This window comes from Antennarius striatus, chromosome 3, assembly GCF_040054535.1.
Source record: "Antennarius striatus isolate MH-2024 chromosome 3, ASM4005453v1, whole genome shotgun sequence".
NCBI lineage: Eukaryota > Metazoa > Chordata > Actinopteri > Lophiiformes > Antennariidae > Antennarius > Antennarius striatus.
The window spans coordinates 10,678,521-10,699,395 of NC_090778.1; the positions used below are offsets into that span (position 1 = coordinate 10,678,521).

A 20,875-nucleotide genomic window follows, 5' to 3' on the forward strand; every position below is an offset into this window, starting at 1 on the left:
ACCAGCAACCTGAGGCAGAGTCGAGGCTTCCATATCCAGCATGATGGTGCCTTTCTCTATGCATGTCCGCAGCTCAAAAAGGCTGTGCAATGATAGCGTGGCTACATGGGGTTTACTCCACCGTTCACCTCCTTTCTCTACTTTCTCCTCAAACTTGATCCACCTGTAGAGAAGATCACAGAAAAAAAAGGAGTGGAACAAACTGGGAATTCTGTATAGGATTTGACTTTTGTGAGGCAAAACTGACTTGGAGCTTTGAGCACAAAAATCTAATAAGGTCATCCTTGAATTCAAGTAGAAATTTGTGCAAATAGAAATTCTATCAAGCTGAGACATGAAAACAAAAATGGAGAAGTAGAAGCAGTATTAGCAATTTAGTTCAATGATTTTTTTTTCATGATTTCTTCAAATCACCATTCCTCCCACTCGTCAGTGTCATGGAGATGGGGACTAAACTGGTACGGATTTGGACAGGTTGGATGTCAAAGCTGCAGGTGGCAGACTGCCAGCACTGCCCAGAACTCACCAGAACTTTTATTGGTTCACAGTTCCCTGAAAGCACTCGGCAAGGCACTGGAGTCCTAATGTCTTAATCCCTGCATTATTTTGCAGAACAACACATCGAGTGTTTAAGAAGGATGTGAATTTGTAAGTAAAATTTTTAAGTATTTGAAATTCAGTTCTCTCTTTACCTTCTTGATCCCTCTATTCTTTAAATTAACTTCTTAATTAATTTTTTGTGCTACTTTAATTGTAATGATCTGGTAATATGTGAAAAAAAACACAAATTTTTCACAGACACCATTCACCATCACATCATGTTAATTTATGTCACTGAAGCAGCAAAAGAAGTGATTAGATTTCAATATTGTATATCAAGAAAATATTTTCAATCTTGCACCTCTTTGGACCTCACAAAAAATCCCATGTACATAAAATAATTAATTCATGAAGTGGTTTTACTGTAATGGTTGGAATGACCTCCCACAGTGTCAATGCTAATTATTCTGATAATTTAGTCTAAAATGTAACTCAGGGATACTTATGCCCCCTAATGAGTCTGCAGTACTTCCTAATGACAGACAAGCTACCGTGTCATTATTACATAATGACTCAGGACAGGCAATCCTCACTGTCCTCTGCAGAAGCTGGAAAAAATTATTTGCATCAATGCTGCAGAGGACTGAGTTTCTCTGGAATTCACTTAAAAACAGATCTTAGACTTTAAAAGCCTTCTTGGGTTAAAGAAAAAGTACTTGTAAAGAATACTGAACCACTACGACAACTCAGTTCTCCTGCAGAGTTCTCCTGGCCTTCCTTCAACCAAAAGTGAGTAAAGATTTAACTTCAATCTTCAGTACCACTTGTGAGTTTAAGATGGCAGCGAAGTCATTTGGAGGCTTAAACACCAGCCAAAGAATCCAGCCTCCCTTTGAGAGAGTTTGACTCATCTAGTGCTAATGATACATAAACAACCATCCCATCTAAACGCCATCCCATCCCTCACAGGGTCACAGAGGTGAAACACTTAAAATCCTTGGAGCTCACTACTTAGGCTGTTCCAAAATCTTAATGTTGGAATAACTTTAACTGGATTTTAGATTACAATGGGAATTTTAAAAAATCTATAGTATATACAGTATATATTATTTGCTGGTAGAAATCTAAAACGTAAACTACTTAAAATATTTCAACTAAAAAACGTTTGCCCTGTCAAAACAAAGAGACTTTTCGTAGCAATGGTCCTTACCTGGCCGTCTCGTTCCACTCCATCTCCTGTCCATCCACCGACAGAAGCTCATCCAACTCTGTGAAAAGTTGCGGAGGTGCTGGGCCATCATCCTCTTCCCCGAGGATGAAGCGGATCCTCTCGGCTGCTGGTGAAACTGTGGAGAAAGGAAAGATGCTCCGGTTCATAGGCTGACAGTGATGCCCGTTGGGCAAACATTTGGACACCAACTCGGGCTCCTCAGCTGGACTCTTCCAGCTGGTCTCAGGAGGAGGTGGAGGTGGTGGAATTTTCACCATCACCTCCCCTTCTTTCCTCTCTGTGTCATCCTCCTTCTCCTCTTTCTCTTCTTGATTATTGTTGTTGTTGGACATATTTAAAAACTCGGTGATGTCCACTTGAACTGGACCCGGGTTCGCCCCTCAGACCCTAAAAACCACAGCTAGATCCTCATTAAAATCTCTGGTGGAAGTGACAGTCACTCTGAGCAGCCTGCTCCTCCAGTTTGTAAAGCAGGTTGGGGGTGGGGGGGATGATGGGGTTTGGGGGTCCCCTCACTGACAGTCTCCCCACAGCTAGCCCCTTCTCTGTCTCTGCCCCCTCTGTTCAAACAGAACTTCACCATTGGCCCTCCAGCCTTGGCAAGCTGCCCTGGAGCCCCTCACTAACAATTAGGAAATGGTCCACAAACTTGCTTATTCTTTAGGAGAGGCTCAGCTTTCCTTCTCCAGTCCTCTCATTTGAATATTTAGAGAGTAACACAAACAGAATTTAAAAAGAACCAATACTTTTTCATGCTTTTCAAACATGGAAAAGCTTGCTCTAACAAGTGAAAACAATATTTAAATGCTAACGACAACACACACACAATCATCACCCTCTCACGCAAGCATGTTCATACGCCCTGAAAACAGTATCCAAAGATTGTTGTCATCAGTACACAACAGCAGGATGTGGATCATCATTAGCGTGCCAGCCTGTTCCTGGAAAAGCATGAATGCATGTAATGCTCAGTATACATTCACATTACAGTCACAAAGGCTCATGTCCATCTGAAGACCCTGGATGAGGTTGCAACAGTTATTCAAAAATCTAAGTTTAATATAAATGTTTAAATCATAACCAGCTGCAAGCTTGTTTTAGATTCATTATTTAATAAATCAGGTTCCAACATGAAAAATTTAAGCCTTGTTTGATTAAGCTTTAATAATGACAGTATAGAACCAAGTCACACATTACCAAGTTAGCATGGCTTACATCCCCTGGTTGAGTAACATGGAAGCTACATGTGTCGGTTTAGCAAGTGTTTAGCAACTAATTCGATGTAAAAAAAAAACAACAACAACTGATATTGCCCAATTTATTATTAACATGCCTTGAACTCTACTCAATAAACACTAGAATTAGAACTAGTCTTAGGTCTAATTTAAATTGGGCAAAAACACAGTGGAGTCAGCAAAATTCCATCCATCCATCCAACCATCCGTCTTTTTGAAGACGAGACGATTGCAATCACAATAGATGCAACATGACAAAAAAAGAACAGTTCAGTATTGAGACATTTAGTGAACAAAATACTGCAGGAAATGTTAAATACTGTTTCCTTAGTTCTGACTGTCACAATAATTTGTCTTGTTCAAGTTTTGATGTTTAACTGTTTTATGGTAAAGCACAGAGAAGTTATCTAAGTCAAAAATTTGATCCGCAAAAAGAAACTATTGCTATGGAATTATTAACTTTTGAGGTATGTTCAGTAAAACAATACAGACTCTTGTACACAAAGGGTTGATACTGAAGGTCAGCCCTCTGATCATTGACGACACTTTTCTGTGACTGTCTGTGAGAGGGAAGATTATACTGTGTTGGACGTTCTCTCCTGTTCTTAGGTGACAAATTCATTAAAGCTCTGAGTCACAGACAAAGGACGATAATCCTGGACGAGACTATTGGACTGAGCTTTCTTTCCTTTGCAGCTTAAATGTTACCATTTCCATATGTACAAAACTAATTTATCTTTTATTTAAATAATTCAAATTAATTATTATTATTATTATTATAATCAGAATTTATAGGGAAGGTCATTGAGAAGATCACACTTATTTTTCATAGTTATTCTGGTGCAACATGCAACACATCGCTTCAGAGATCTAATAAGAATTTAAAAGGATCAGCGTGTCTATTTTTACAAGTTACCATTGTTCCATTTACAGCCTATTGACGGACTGATTGACTGACATGATTGATTGATTGATTGATTGATTTGGTCTATAGCAGGTGGAAAATATGCATAGTGGTGAAGGACTGTGTCTCACAACCGTGTTGTCAGCAGCACAATAACTAAAATAGTAGGTATGAGCCAGACAAGAGACCTTAAGATAAGTGGGTGGAGGATAAACTGCTGGCACCCGCACACACACACTCACTTCCTGAAGGTGTAACAAGGTTTGGTGACCACAACCTGTTTAATAACACCTTAGAATAATTTCCACATGCGTTTCACATATTTAGCTGACGCCTTATACACAGTCATTTACTGTAATTATAGTAAACATTTAAAATAAGCTATAAATACCTATATGGTACGTGCAAACAATATCGTGCAATGGAAGGCCATGTCAAATCCTCAAGTTTGAAAAATTAGACCTGGCAACTCTGTACTGCTGTAATAATACAACTGGAATACAACAAATCAGAAATACTAAACTACTATTTCATCCCTATGAAATCAAGGTAGACACATCCTGAGCAACCCTATTTTATTTGTTTGTACTTTACTACAGACATTTAAATTATATACTATTACAAATTAATAATTTACATTTGTTATTTGCAATATTTTATGGTAAAGAACTGATTGAGAAGGGAAAGACACCAGTAAAAGATTTTCTTTCAAAAAACTCCTGTAAAGAAATGCATTTCGTGTACAATTTAAAGTAAAAATACATCTTTACATTGAAGTGAAAAATCAATTCTGATTCTCCTTCCAGACTTTTCAATTAAGATTGTAATAGAATTTTTTTCCATTTGTTTATGACAAATTGATGATGTTGATCTGTGTTATTAAGGTACCCAGGCTGGTAAGAAGTTAATGTAAACTGTCCTACTTGAGAAGTTGCTAAGAGAAGAGAAAGGTGGGAGGGTGAGTGAGAGAGGTTAGGGGGTGAGGCTCAGTTCAACCTGAAAGCAAAGAGGGGTGAGAGAGAGCATGAAAAGGAAGGATAGAAATGAAAATCCCATCGTTCAAACGCAATTTCAAAGCTCTGTGTGCTGTAGCCAAGAGCCATGGGCATACAAAGAAGACTTTGTCCAAACAGCAGAGGCTCATGGGATAGCGGCTGAGGAAGAATGCCTACTGCCCAGCAGAGAGCTTAGTGTGGCTGCCACTAAAAGGCCTGTTTAGTCCCGCTCTTGACATGCATCCTACTCAAATACCTTCTCTCTCCTCTGACCTTTCTGAAAAACCCAGCATGGTAAATGGCTACATGGGATCTAATAGCATGTTCATTGTTTGTGACTGTACATGCATCGATAATGCATCTCTCTGTCGCCTCATTCAGAGCAAGGGGAGTATCATTAGGAGTACAGGAAATGCTTTTTTATGCCTGACATTCAGTATGCAGGGCAGCGAGCGCACAGGCAGCAGAACAGGGATTGGACTGAAAGAAGAGTAACGCCCAGAGGTTGATTCATTGAAAGCTAAGTATTTATACCAAGCACATCCAGTCCTGCTGTACTGTTGTGGTGGCTTAAGTGGACAGGTTCTAGTGAGAATTTAACAAATACCAGCTGGGAGGACAAAGCCTCACATGAAACGACGACTGCATACATACTGACAAACACAACCATATATTGTCTGCCACGTCCCACATTTCCAAAAAGTCACGAGTCATTAGCTTCAATTTTTATAAAAACACATTTTAGCAATGTACCGTGTGTTCTCCTGTTACCTATGCGTTGCTTACCTTTGACAAGGTAAAACATAACACAAGTAGTTGTACGTGTAGATAGGGGTTCTCCAATGGCAGACATGTCAGTTATGTAATACGAACTAATATAATATAAACAATATACTAAACAATGCTTAGATATCATAAGCCAAGGTTAACCATGGATCATATCAGATAGGAGGACTGCTGTAGGAACAAGCCTAAACAAAACAATAATGAGGAAACAACTCCACTGTAATAAACTTCACAATCAATACGATCAATAGCACAGCTTTCTGATGCTTAATTTGATTCTGATTCTTCTTAGGAAAAAATTTGTGAATTACAGGGGTGCAGGGACTAAAGTGGGAACCAGAGAAAGGCATTTGTATTTGAGATCCAAATTCAATTAAAATGGGCTCGTAGATTATAATTAGGGAATTTCTGCTTTTTCTGTCTGGAGACTGATTTAAATCAACATTTGTTATTTGTCTTTAGAACCAGTTGCTCTCGGGAAGGACTTGTTTTCACTCATGAGACCTGCAAAGTTGTTTTTATCGACTGGTGGTTATTTGAGCAGATAACCTATTATTATGTATGATTATGTTAATTAAAGAGAGTATTGGGTATCAAAAGAATGGTAAGATGCTTTAACAGAGATGTGCAAACACAGTTAAAGAGCCAAAAGTTGTAAAATATTGGTTCATAGGTCTTAATCACACAAATGTAACTTACAAGACCAAAAGCACAAGAAGCAGAAAATTATGATTCCTACTATAAAAATCATATAAATCCATCCATCCATTTTCTGCCCCTGTATCTGCTGTAGCGGGTCATGGGGAGCTGAAGCCTATCCCAGCTGGCATAGGGTGTGAGGTGGGGGACACTCGGGGCACGACGCCAGTGCACCGTGGAGCCACACACAAAGACAGACAATCATAAATATCTTCAAAAATATACTTACTTTCTTAGTTTAAGATTTAAACAAAGCTAGAAGATGTATGAACATTCACGCAAAAACAAGGGTTTGAAAGGTAAATGTTGACCTTGGAAGTGTCAATTCACTAATCATGTGAATAATTTTTATGAATTTCCATGGTCCCTTTCGATTGTAGTTTTTTCCACGACACTGAAGAAAACCTGCAAGAGTCTAATGCACTGATGACAGACCTACAGTATATCACAACCCATGTTTCTTACAAAGTTTCTGCACTGAGCTATCAACGCAAGGGGTTTTACAAAGTCTTACATCACTTGTGTTACGTGACAGAGACGTTGAAGAATGTATGGATTTCTTACATCAACCAGATTCTTCTGGCGAGGCAAATGAGCCCAAGTCGGAAAGCAAAGACATTTCTTTAATACTTCATCTCTTGTTACTGTCAAGGAAAATGTCTGCCATCAAGAGGAGAACATCAAGGACTATGTTCATGAGTAATGTAGTGTATTATCAATCTAAGAGTTGGATATGGTGCAACTTATCACTACTGCCAAGTGATATAAGTATCTTGTCACAGCTCCACTTCCAGCTTTCCTTCCTGTCCTCAGTTTTCCAATTTCTCTCCCACGTACTCAGTTCATTCCCGTCACCTGTGTCGCTGCAGCCGCCTGCAGCCCATCACTCAATTAGTCTCCATCCTACATATGCTCTGCTAAACCCTCCGATGCCAGATTCCCTTTCCTTATTGTCTTCATTTTCTTCAATGTATATTTTCCCTGTTTCTGTCTGTTCTTATAATTAAATGCTACTGTAACATTTAAATTTCCCTATCTATCTACCTATGTATTGTTAGTGACTCTTACTGCTCTTTGGCATTCGTGTTCTTGAATTACGGTGTAGTATTTTTGTTTGTTTGTTTTCTGCATTCTGCCTGCTCGTTCCTTGTCTGATTTGTCTGTCTGATCTCCTGAATATCTGGTGTAGGATTCTGCTTTGGTGTAAAAATTTGAATTCGGACTTTTCCTCTGCTGTACTGCTTTTGGGTCCACACCACACCCGTGTCGCGTCTCCTGAATGTCAACCTTTCAGGCACCATAAAGAAAGATGACCAGATTTCTACATTGGCTTTTATATTTCACTAATCATGTTTGAAAGCCTAATTAAATCTAGGGAATTTACTTTTCATTCTGAGATATGCAGAAATCCTTCCAATGACGCAAAAACGTTCAGTTGGACACATTTAAAAAAAAAAAAAGAATACATCACCGCAGTCTGACCCTGTTATTGCTTTAGAAAGTTAAACCCATTTTTATAAGAACACAGTTTTGAAGTAATCTTTATAATCCATTTTTATAAAATACCTGGACCAAATGATGAGAACGATGAGAAAAACATTCTCATCAAAATGATCAGGGGTCAAATAGCTTTGCAGTGGACACGCATTTAGCCACGAGGATGTATTTTCAATCCCTGCAGCGTCCATCTGACCAAACAAGAGGATTTCAAACCAGACAACAAGGACCTTCCCTTGGTGGTGGCCATGTTTCCCAGAGGGCAAATATCAGTGAATAACAGGAGGATATTAGGCATACTGCATGCTTGTCAGTTTTTGCGTGACTGAAAAGCTGAGATCGAACTATCAAGTTATTGCTCTAAGACAGAGATTCTCTAGATTACACAAATAACTGAGTTTTTTTTTTTTAAAACAGATGCAAAACAGTGTAATAAAACTGTAAATTAAAAATCAAAATGTATGTAATGGCAGTGTATTTGCCACTATGACATTCATAATAGGGGAAGGTCAGTACGCTCAGCCATCAACTTTCCCTTATAGCTACAGGCAGTAGTTTAACCCATTGAGGTCAGTAAGTTTAACCAGACATGGAAATACATGTCATACAGATATAGTCATACATGTTCTGGCCTTCACAGTTTCTAGATGCCAACCTAAATTAACATCTATGTGAGATGTTGGAATGCTGTCTTCACCACTGCCGTAACATCATGTAAAAGAATTGTCACTGCAGTGCATCAGTGAACATGACATCAACTCTATTCTCTTGAACTCTAGTCTACTATATTCAACTTTCAGTCCAAAATCAATACAGTTTGATTAACAAAAGTGTTTTGTATTGAAATACTTGCCATTTATATGTGGTTTAATTTAGCTTCTTGCTTTGGAGAATGTGTCTCATCTAAAGACACCATCTGTTGCAGCGCTCTGCAGGAGGGCTCGCCTTCCTGAGTGACTGATTTTTTTCTTCTGGGGAATTTGCTCATACTTTTCATGAAATGCAAAAAGATTCTCTGTTGCTAATGATGTGATTCTTAGAATGACATATGTTGTGTCTTTTATTCTCTGCACTCTGCATGCTGAAAGGTAAGCTTTGTTAACTTTAAGCGTGTTTTTTGAAAGAGACAATTATCAACATAACATACATGTGTGTGCATAGCTATTGACATTAAACAGGATATATACTGTACATAATTGTGTTTACACACAATAAAGAAAGTTATTCACCCATTCCATAACAAAATCCACTTTACTGTCTGCTTTTTATTTGTGCCATACCATTTCAATGTGTGCTTCATTAATTCCATGACGGACCTTTACCAAACATCAACAGATATATGCTATTTCACCCACATGAACCAGCAGAATTACGCAGTGTTGACTGTTAACAACACGTCAATGCTCACAATCTCTTGCCAATTTAGTCACATTTTCCATGAAAGGAAAATTGCCAATGTTGCTATAAACAAACACGGAGTCGAGGGTTTCACATTTCTTCATGCTAACCTGTCTCCACCAAGTTATTTTCCCCTTTGACGCAAATGTACTGCATTACTAGGCTTAATCTCTAAACTATCTGTGATGTTCACATTAATACATATGCTCATTAAAAAAAAATTAAAAGATTCAAAATTCAAAATAATTTGATTATTCACTCAAGCATGAGTGGTGGTTTTTTGTTTGTTTGTTACATTACCATCAGAAATACTAATGGTCATGTAACGTTCCTGTGTCACATCACTGATTTTGAATAAATGTAAGAAATCTGAACTACTGTGCAAAATAATTTTTATTAAATAAAATAAGTGCCATCAGGTACACTGTAAAAATTGAAACAGGCCTTGCCGAAGCTCTGAGCCTATCAGCTCCAAATACAGGCAGCAGTTCAATCAAGAGTGAACAAATGAACCAACAAGGCTGAAGAGTAACTGCAGTCTTATTTAATCACAGCAGGTGAGGAAAATGTATCCCCACCAAAATGCAGTTCTCATGGCCCCACGATCATGAATCATTACCTCCCTGAGTAAACCGCATCCCCTCCAAATAACTGAAGACGTTGGTTTAGAATGCAGCTTTCAAGACCGATAACAAAGACAGAATCGATTTTCCGAGTAAAACACAACATTTCTATGATCAAAAAGGTTGTGCTGAAAACACCTAAATTTGCCTTATTTACTTCAATATTTTTTTTTGTTTTGCAGCAGTAAAGCTTATAGAAATCCGAGAGCTGATGCCTACCTCAGGGTTGCAGGACAGAACAGAGGAATACAATAAGACAGAAAACAACTGCAAAAAAAATTACTGTGCCTTCAAGCCTCTAAAACCCTTTAAACCGAAACAACGTGACACACCAACATCACTCTGGATGCAATGCTCACACCTCATAATGATCACTGGGTCATAAATGTGTAGTATCATCATGAAGGGCAACAACCATATGGGCTTATTGTCATCCACCTTTTCAAGTAATCGGTATAAATCCAGTTCTGGTGTACAGTGGTCCTCCCGTCCCTTTGTGTGAAAGCAGGCATGTGCAAAATGACATCACCCACAAAAAATGAGAGTGGCCTGTCTCATTAGGACATCTGACAGTTAACAAGGACATTTTAACCCCAATTCAGATGCAACCATGTTACACCAGGAGCTCATGTAAGCAGATAATAACCCCCTATCCCTGTTGTCAAGAGAAATTACATATGTGGTTCTTCACCTTTTTTTGTCTGGTAACCATTCTCTGTTCTTAAATATGAAATATTAACAGTTCAACCATATGTGATTGTCTCTTCTCATGCTGTCTCATCTGCAGCTAGAATTAGATGTTAATAAATTCTAATGAAGATGTGAATCATCATTTTTAAAATCCCCCATAATTTGAAACATTATTTATGATTATCATCAATAGAGGCTTTATTTACGTAAATAGGACTTTCCACTGATGTTGATTTTGACTGATGTTTTACACTCCAGCCAACAAAAAGCTGCCAGCCCTAACACATGAAGATGTTGAAGATGTTCACACAACTGCACACACACAAAGAACGATATGCATACTTATGTCTGCAAGCGGGGACAAAAGCTCCGGATGGCATGCACTTCATCGCTGCACTCAACAGACATGTCAGGACTGGTACGATTATATCTGAGTAGCCATTAATTCAAAGGAAAATTCACTCTGCTATGTCAGGAGTGACCTGTCACGCAACGGGACATGCATGGCTATTTCTGGCCACTGACTGGACTCAGCAACTTCTGTGGGGTCATCAGGAGTTACAAGCTCTTTTTTCTGAAAAAAAGAGCAGCCTCCAGCATAGACAGACATGGGCACTAACATGCCTTGACATGGACTCAATCAGAACTTACTTAGAGGTTTCAGGATGCTGTTGCTGGCCTCATCGTTGCTTTCTGTGTCGGGCTTGTCAAAAGCGTTCTCTGTCAATCTTTCCTTTCTGTCCTTGTGGCCGGTTCTCCGACGGTGACGCCTCCTGCGCCGATAGCTCTTGGGCACATGCACACCAATGTAAATGGTATGGTGACCTGTACAAAAGGACAAAAGCTGATTAGGCATGCAGCTACAAAAGCATCCTCCAGTTTCAGAATGATACGAATATATTTTATACACCTGAAATTTGCAGCTGGCATCAAAATGTGTAATTATGACATTGCTGAACAATGGCAAAATCAGTATGAAATATTCCGTCTGTTCTTTGAGTCAAAAAACAAATATTTTCAGATCCTCAAGATACCATAGCTTAGTAGGGCTTAGCTAGGGGTTGCAGTGCTCTGTCAGAATAAATATTTTAACATAAAAAAGTAGGACACAAGAGTAAAAACGCTTGAGTGATCTTGCTCAGCAAGATGGCACAATACCAAAAGACGTACACTTTTACACGTAGGTGGGTTGTCTGAGGACAATGAGGGCAAGTGGACTGGACTGTTTGGTGATAACATGCCATTCTTTTGGACAGAGATGTTGTGCCAACAGTGCAAGTGTAAATTTGAAGCCGTGCTAAACTGTTGCAGATTAAAATGCAGCATCAGGGATTGGCTCTGAGCCCCTTCTTGTTCGCAATGGTGATGGACAGACTGATAGACGAGGTTAGACAGGAATCTCCATGGACTATGATGTTTGTAGATGACATTGTGATCTGTAGTGAGAGCAGGAAACAGGTGGAGGAGAAGCTAGAGAGGTGGAGCTTTGTCCTGGAAAGGAGAGGAATGAAGGTTAGCCGCAGTAAGACAGAGTACATGTGTGTGAATGAGAGGGACCCAAGTGGAAGAGTGAGGTTACAGGGAGAAGAGATCAAGAAGGTTCAGGATTTTAAGTACTTAGGGTCAACAGTCCAGAGCAATGGAGAGTGTGGAAAAGGGGTGAAGAAGCGTGTTCAGGGAGAATGGAACGGGTGGAGAAAAGTGACAGGTGTGATGTGTGATAGAAGAGTTTCAGCTAAAACGAAAGGAAAGGTGTACAAAACTCTGGTGAGACCAGCGATGTTGTTTGGTCTAGAGACAGTGTCACTGAGGAAAAGACAGGAGACAGAGCTGGAGGTTGCAGAGATGAAGATGCTGAGGTTCTCTCTGGGAGTGACCAGGAAGGATAGGATCAGGAATGAGTACATCAGAGGGACAGCACATGTTAGAGGTTTTGGAGATAAAGTCAGAGAGGCCAGACTGAGATGGTTTGGACATGTCCAGAGGAGAGATAGTGAATATATTGGTAGAAGGATGCTGAGTTTTGAACTGTCAGGCAGGAGGCCTAGAGGAAGACCAAAGAGGAGGTTTATGGATGTAGTGAAAGAGGACATGAAGGTAGTTGGTGTGAGAGAAGAGGATGCAGAAGACAGGGTTAGATGGAGGCAAATGATTCGCTGTAACGACCCCTGAAGGGAAAAGCAGAAAGGAGAATAAGAAGAAAGATATAAATGAATGTTAGTTCTGTTAATGCCTTATAAGTTAAATCTGAGCACTGATGTGAAAACCCAACCATATGGCATGGATATTTCACAAGATGCAGAGTAAGTGTGAAGTCTGGCTTTACTTAAAAAACATCTATAACTCGTCTTGTCCTTGTCAGGGGGTAACTGTTGGCACCAGTTCTGGAAGATTGTGTGATATTCTTGAATATTCTGCATGTGAATACTTTTGTTTTCATTTCTTTCTCATCAGAAACTCTTTCTGTGATAGTAGATTGAGACCTTGGTCTCTCCTGTTGAAACACAGGCAAGGTTTCTCAATTCTATAAATGGTCCACGAGGAATGACCTACAGGATCACACCGGTGTTCCTGCTGTGTAAGTAATCACGTGGTACCTCTGTACAGTCTGTAAGTAAATGTTCTTTATTTAAAAGTATTTTTTTGGCCAAACATTCATGTTATTTCTATAATTCTGTATATTTAAAATTTTATATGCCAATGTAGAGTTTTTCTTCCCAACAACAATAGTTTGAAATGGCCCCTCTGGTCAGTATGATCAATACATTTTTAAGTGGCAAATCTCCAAGATGTTCAATTGAAATTCCAAAGTTCAGCCACATTTTTTGGGACCAAACTTTTATTATTTTCTCTTAAAGAAATAAAAACTATAGGAAGCTCTCAGAGTAACCATCAAAGGTCCTCGTGTCAAGCATCACATTTTTGAACAAATGGGGTAACGTTGCGCCAAGCACTGCTCGTGACCCAACCGAGAAATGGTTGTGATTCAACACAAGCAACAATGATATCTCTTGAGGCACAAGAGCACTGATTATTCCTTCATACCACAATGCCTTCTCTTTTTAGGTTCATCTAAATTCAATAACACTGCTAGTTCAGCAAACCAAACTCACACTGAGTGTCTCAAAGAAGTAATTCGAGGAAAGATTTGAATTCTAATTCTTTGTCAACTTTTGTCATTGAATTTTTGTCTTTGTAAAATACTTGTGACAGAAGAAACTCCAGTTGATATGAGTTAAGGAGATTATAGCAGAAAAAAGCAACACTGGCTGTCCTATCACAGCGCATCATTTGGCTAGAGCTTGAGTTTTGTGGTGTTATTGTGAAATTCTTCTTTTTTCCTTTCGGCTTTTCCCTTCAGGGGTCGCCACAATGAATCAGTTGTCTCCATCTAACCCTGTCTTCTGCATCCTCTTCTCTCACACCAACTACCTTCATGTCCTCTTTCACTACATCCATAAACCTCCTCTTTGGTCTTCCTCTAGGCCTCCAGCCTGGCAATCCAAAACTCAGCATCCTTCTACCAATATATTCACTATCTCTCCTCTGGACATGTCCAAACCATCTCAGTCTGGCCTCTCTGACTTTATCTCCAAAACCTCTAACATGTGCTGTCCCTCTGATGTACTCATTCCTGAGTTTAGTGGTGTTACAGTGAAAGATGACCTAATCTGCTTTAGAGCAATTTTGAGATTACTAACAAAATTGCCATTCAACAATAGGATTCCATTTTTCCAACTGGTACATCAACGTCACTCCTCTCTGTGCCAACAGTGCAACCACCCATGAACCCTCTGCTTATAGGAGATTCAGTACTGCAGAAAAAAGAGGCCTCTAACACTCTTAGTCTCAAGGACTGACGTAGAGGGTCATATTGATGCAGGTTGCTAGGTTTGTGTGTGTACATGTGGTTCAATATTTATTTGTGTTCATTCATTCATATTATGTGCCTGCTTCTGAAGTTAATGGTTGTCAGGAGTTCCTTACAAAAGGACAATTTTAAATGGCTTTTCATTGAAGTGAATTATAGCACAATGGTGTAGGCATGGTGTTGATGTTTTCAGTGGTTTACAGTTATTTTGGGTTCCTCCTTTGTCCCCAGCACTGGGGCTGTGGTTTAAAGTAAATATTGGGGCTGTCTGTGTTAATGCTCATAGTGAATCCGGAAACTATAAGCATTCATGTCTAATTAATGCAAATTATTCTAATTGCAAAGTTGCACACACATTTAGAGCAGTAACATAATGACTGCAGAGACATGCATTGAATGGCAAATTTCAATTTAAAAAAAAAATCTCCATGGAAGTTAGATAAAAGCAAAGTTGTGCACGCTAACTATAGAGCTGAAGGGAGAGAGGTGTCAGTCAAGGTAATGTTTACCCCAACAAACACACAATTGGTCTGAATGAACCAAGGTGGGGAAAAATTTGTACAATTTTAGTAAGTCTGCAGTGAAAACTTAAAGGGACAGTAAAGTTAATTTTAAGTGACATATACGTTATTCATAATTATGAAAAATAGAAGAAAAAATACATTTTATATGTGTAGCAGCATCCGTTTGGTCAAAAAAGCTTAAAATCTGCGCCGCAGCAGCTTCCGCATTCGGTGGTCACGTGGGGGTCATACGTCACTAGGGCCAAACACAGTTTAGCAGCCATAAGAAACAATGCAGCTCTAGACGCGATTAACTCCAAAAGTATCATGGTTACCTGCGCGGTGAACGGTTGTGTCAACAGTACAGCAAAAAGACGCTAAGACAAGAACTTGTCGTTCTCTAGAATACCTTCTGGGGAGGTATCACGCTAAAAATGCTAACGCACTAGCCCGTTAATGAATTGTCTATATTATGTTAGCATTGAGCTAACCGCCATTTATTAATATTGGACTGTGTGGAATTAATTCCACAGTGAATTTATTTGAAAGTTGCGTCTATTTGCTGTTCTGTTGACGCAACCGTTCACCGCGCAGGTAACCATGATATTTTGGCTGCTAAGCTGTGTTTGGACCTAGTGACGTATGACCCCCACGTGACCACTGAATGCGGAAGCTGCTGCGGCGCAGATTTTAAGCTTTTTTGACCAATCGGATGATGCTACACATATAAAATTTATTTTTTCTTCTAGTTTTCATAATGATGAATAACATATATGTCACTTAAAATGAACTTTACTGTCCCTTTAATTTAGTAGAGATATCTAAAATAAATTATCCTGTATAGTGGGATGATGTTACATAAATGTAGCCGCAAGAGGACACAAGCCAGTGTCTTATTGTGCCGGTCCCAAGCCCGGATAAATACAGAGGGTTGCGTCAGGAAGGGCATCCGGCGTAAAACGTTTGCCAAATCAAAGATGCGAATCAAACCTATGACTTCCATACCGGATCGGTCGAGGCCCGGGTTAACAACGACCGCCATCGGCGCTGTTGACCTACAGGGCGCCGGTGGAAATTGGATTACTGTTGGTCGAAGAAGGAGAGAAGGAAAGTGTGTTCACTCGAAGAAAGAGAAGAGGAACACCAAGAGTATAGGACTAAGAGTAGGGACGTTGAATGTTGGAACTATGACAGGAAAAGGTAGAGAGTTGGTTGATATGATGCAGAGGAGGAAGGCAGACATACTGTGTGTCCAGGAGACCAGGTGGAAAGGTAGCAAGTCTAGAAGTTTAGGAGCAGGGTTCAAGTTGTTCTACCATGGTATAGATGGGAAGAGAAATGGAGTAGGAGTTATCTTGAAGGAGGAGTTTGTTAGGAATGTCCTGGAGGTAAAAAGAGTGTCGGATAGAGTGATGAGTCTGAAGCTAGAAATAGAAGGTGTAATATTCAATGTTGTTAGCGGGTATGCTCCACAGGTAGGATGTGAGCTGGAGGAGAAGGAGAAATTCTGGTCGGACTTTGATGAAGTGATGCAGAGCATGCCTAGAAGTGAGAGAGTTGTCATTGGAGCAGACTTCAATGGACATGTTGGTGCAGGAAACAGAGGTGATGAGGATGTGATGGGCAGGTTTGGTATCCAGGAGAGGAACGCAGAAGGACAGATGGTAGTTGACTTTGCAAAAAGGATCGAAATGGCTGTAGTGAATACTTTCTTCCAGAAGAGGCAGGAACATAGAGTGACCTATAAGAGTGGCGGTAGGAGCACACAGGTAGACTACATCTTGTGTAGACGGTGTAACCTGAAAGAGATCAGTGACTGCAAAGTAGTGGTAGGTGAGAGTGTAGCCAAACAGCATAGGATGGTGGTGTGTAGGATGACTCTGGTGGTGAGGAAGATCAAGAGGGCAAAGGCAGAGCAGAAGACGAAATGGTGGAAGCTGAAAAAGGAAGAGTGTTGCATGACTTTCAGGAGGGAGTTAAGACAGGCTCTGGGTGGTCAGGAGGTCCTTCCAGATGACTGGACAACTACGGCTAATGTGATCAGGGAGACAGGTAAGAGAGTACTTGGTGTGTCATCTGGAAGGAAAGTAGATAAGGAGACTTGGTGGTGGAATGAGGAGGTACAGGAGTGTATACAGAGAAAGAGGTTAGCTAAGAAGAAGTTGGACACTGAGAGAACTGAGGAGAGTAAATAGGAGTACAGGGAGATGCAACGTAAGGTGAAGGTAGAGGTAGCAAAGGCCAAACAAGAAGCTTATGATGACTTGTATGCTAGGTTGGACAGTAAGGAGGGAGAGACTGATCTATACCGGTTGGCAAGACAGAGAGACAGAGATGGGAAGGACGTGCAGCAGGTTAGGGTGATTAAGGATAGGGATGGAAGTCCATTGACAGGTGCCAGTAGTGTGATGGGAAGATGGAAAGAGTACTTTGAAGAGTTGATGAACGTGGAAAATGAGAGAGAACAAAGACTAGAAGAGGTGACTGTTGTGGACCAGGATGTAGCAAAGATTAGTCAGGATGAAGTGAGGAGGGCATTGAAGAGGATGAAGAGTGGAAAGGCAGTCGGCCCTGATGATATACCTGTAGAGGTATGGAAGTGTCTAGGAGAGGTGGCAGTAGAGTTTCTGACTGGGTTGTTCAACAGGATCTTAGATAGTGAGAAGATGCCTGAGGAATGGAGGAGAAGTGTGCTGGTGCCCATTTTTAAGAACAAGGGAGATGTGCAGATTTGTGGCAACTACAGAGGAATAAAGCTGATGAGCCATATAATGAAGTTAAGGGAGAGAGTAGTGGAAGCTAGACTTAGGTCAGAAGTGAGCATTTGTGAGCAGCAGTATGGTTTCATGCCAAAAAAGAGTACTACAGATGCAGTATTTGCTTTGAGGATGTTGATAGAGAAGGCCAGAGGGAGCTGCATTGTGTTTTTGTAGATATGGAGAAAGCTTATGAGGACTGTAAGACAGTGGTGAGGTGTGCTGTAGGTGTGACAGAGGAGTTCAAGGTGGAGGTGGGACTGCATCAGGGATCAGCTCTGAGCCACTTCTTGTTCCCTATGGTGATGGACAGGCTGACAGACGAGGTTAGACAGGAATCTCCATGGACTATGATGTTTGCAGATGACATTGTGATCTGTAGTGAGAGCAGGGAACAGGTGGAGGAGAAGCTAGAGAGGTGGAGGTTTGTCCTGGAAAGGAGAGGAATGAAGATTAGCCGCAGTAAGACAGAGTACATGTGTGTGAATGAGAGGGACCCAAGTGGAAGAGTGAGGTTACAGGGAGAAGAGATCAAGAAGGTGGAGGATTTTAAGTACTTAGGGTCAACAGTCCAGAGCAATGGAGAGTGTGGAAAAGGGGTGAAGAAGCGTGTTCAGGGAGAATGGAACGGGTGGAGAAAAGTGTCAGGTGTGATGTGTGATAGAAGAGTTTCAGCTAAAATGAAAGGAAAGGTGTACAAAACTGTGGTGAGACCAGCGATGTTGTTTGGTCTAGAGACAGTGTCACTGAAGAAAAGACAGGAGGCAGAGCTGGAGGTAGCAGAGATGAAGATGCTGAGGTTCTCTCTGGGAGTGACCAGGAAAGATAGGATCAGGAATGAGTACATCAGAGGGACAGCACATGTTAGAGGTTTTGGAGATAAAGTCAGAGAGGCCAGACTGAGATGGTTTGAACATGTCCAGAGGAGAGATAGTGAATATATTGGTAGAAGGATGCTGAGTTTTGAACTGCCAGGCAGGAGGCCTAGAGGAAGACCAAAGAGGAGGTTTATGGATGTAATGAGGGAAGACATGAAGGTAGTTGGTGTGAGAGAAGAGGATTCAAAGGACAGGGCTAGATGGAGGAAATTGATTCGCTGTGGCGACCCCTGAAGGGAAAAGCCGAAAGGAAAAGAAGAAGTGGGATGATGTTACATGCATTATAATTTTTCTGCATTTCCAATTTAAGCAGAAGCTATGACCAAGTGTTGGACTGGTGCTTCAAAAATTATTTATTGGTATTAATTTTACCTTCAAGGTCAGTAATAATGGCAAGGACAGATGGACAAAAAAAAACCACTATTTAAGGCTAATTGATGAGCAATAAAGCAGAAAATGAAGACATTTGCACAGGCAGAACAACAATTAGAGAGGAAGCGAGAGAATGAGACTAGAGTGATGGAAGAGAGGGGAAAAAAATAGTCAAGGGAGCTGGAATAGAAGATTTGTACACAGCCGGAGCAGTTCTATGTGACAACTTCCTCTTTTTTGTGTGGAAGAAGCACTTCTTTTGGAGCTGCCTGTAGCCACACACTGAATGTAATAAAAACTTTGCTTCTGCTGGAAGGTTTGTGTAGTTCTCTAGATTTCTGGGGAGAAGTAACACCATGGCCAGTTTCCCCAGCAACCATGCCAGTGGCACTTGACCAGAGCAGTAAGGAGGATGGCAACATGCCATGCAACTGTAATTGAGTTCGTTTGATGGGGGCCAGGTGTACAGAAATGAGCCAATCAAAAAATTGAAGGTAAAAGTAAAACTCCTTTCTTTTATTTTTCTACTTGCAACAACAAAAAGACCATGTACTGTCAGCAGCACATCCTCCACCTTGAGCTAGTTTAGACAAAATTTCCCCCACCATGCTTTTGGTCAGAGTCTTTATACTGCTGGTCAGGACCAACTGTCCTCTCCAGGGAACCAAACACAAACCCAACCATAATTATGGTGACAATGATGAACATAAAAAATACATTTCAAAACACATGACATAACTCACGTACTCATGGTGAACCGTCTACTGAGATGCAGCAACCACAGTGTTGGTAACATCGATTTATACTTTTTAACCAAACTCAAACACCCCTTTCACAGTGGTATGCTCTGGTCGTTTTCACCTCCCTATAAAATGACCATGAAAACCAGGTGTGGATGTTTTAGACAATTTATGCCAGGACAGAAGGTAAGTATCACAGCATTTGCTTGATTTGACTTTAAATAAAGGTTTTAATCAGATGCTTTGTGTGTCTTTTATAAACTGAGTGAACTGTACATATAACTAAGCTTATATAAAAATTGTAACCTGAAAACAATTGTGATTCACAGCTGATTCAGGTTGGGCCATGTGTAGCAAACAAATGTTTGGGTAGGTGCTGACCATGTGGAGCAAAAATAAATTACAATGTACCAGACTAAAAATAATTAACCCATTTCAGTGGTAAGGGCATGCTGGTTTTACCACAGCAACAGTGACAACATTCTACTTCAAAAATGTTTTCATTATATACTGTTGGATTCATGTTCGCAAGACTTAGAAAATAGTTTTGATTTGTTAAAAAAAAATACAAATCTATACTAAGATGTAACGGGCAACATCGTGAAACTTTGAATTTTACAGTGAAATGTGAAGACAAATCAAGTCACTTAAACACATCTGATGTGAGTTTTTCTTTGAATAAATCAATCATCTATCTTGAGCATTAAATCCCTGACACTGATTCAAGATGAAGTTCTTGAGTGGCACCACAGATTCATTAGTGTCAGATCAAGATGAATGGCCCATTAGATCAAAGCTCCCTTTGCAGACCTCTAATGTTACAAAGTGACAGCTACCTCTTCTGTGTGTTCTTTTATTAGTTGGTCTTTGAATAAAACTTTATTTCTCTGGGTCAGCAGAAGAGAGAAGACAGAGCTCGGAGCATACGCCAAAAAGTCAGCAGGCATAGAGAACACATGCAGATACAGCTGAGATGCCGCTAAAACACAGGAAGTTAGAAATATGCCCCTCTGGGTTCAAGCTGAGGGGCACCTGACAAAATGTTAACATCATGGAGGGACACTGCTGTGTAAATTCCTGTTTGCTCTTCTTTCACTTATGTCTGCAACTAAGTTTAAAATTGTAGATTAAAATTGTAAGTCTGCTCAGCATTTTCA

At 40.2% G+C, this 20,875-nt stretch overlaps 1 protein-coding gene across 7 annotated transcripts in view; it reads right to left on the reverse strand.

The window, feature by feature from the left end:
• Positions 1-20,875, reverse strand: part of slc4a4a (solute carrier family 4 member 4a) — a 52,436-nt gene that overhangs the window by 25,371 nt on the left and 6,190 nt on the right. For all 7 annotated transcript variants that reach the window (XM_068310053.1, XM_068310054.1, XM_068310056.1 and 4 more), the window contains exons 4-6: positions 11,250-11,423; positions 1,751-1,886; positions 3-163 (exon numbers count right to left, since the gene is read on the reverse strand). In XM_068310053.1, the coding sequence (XP_068166154.1) occupies positions 3-163; positions 1,751-1,886; positions 11,250-11,423 (471 nt within the window). The remainder of the gene's footprint in view (positions 1-2; positions 164-1,750; positions 1,887-11,249; positions 11,424-20,875) is intronic.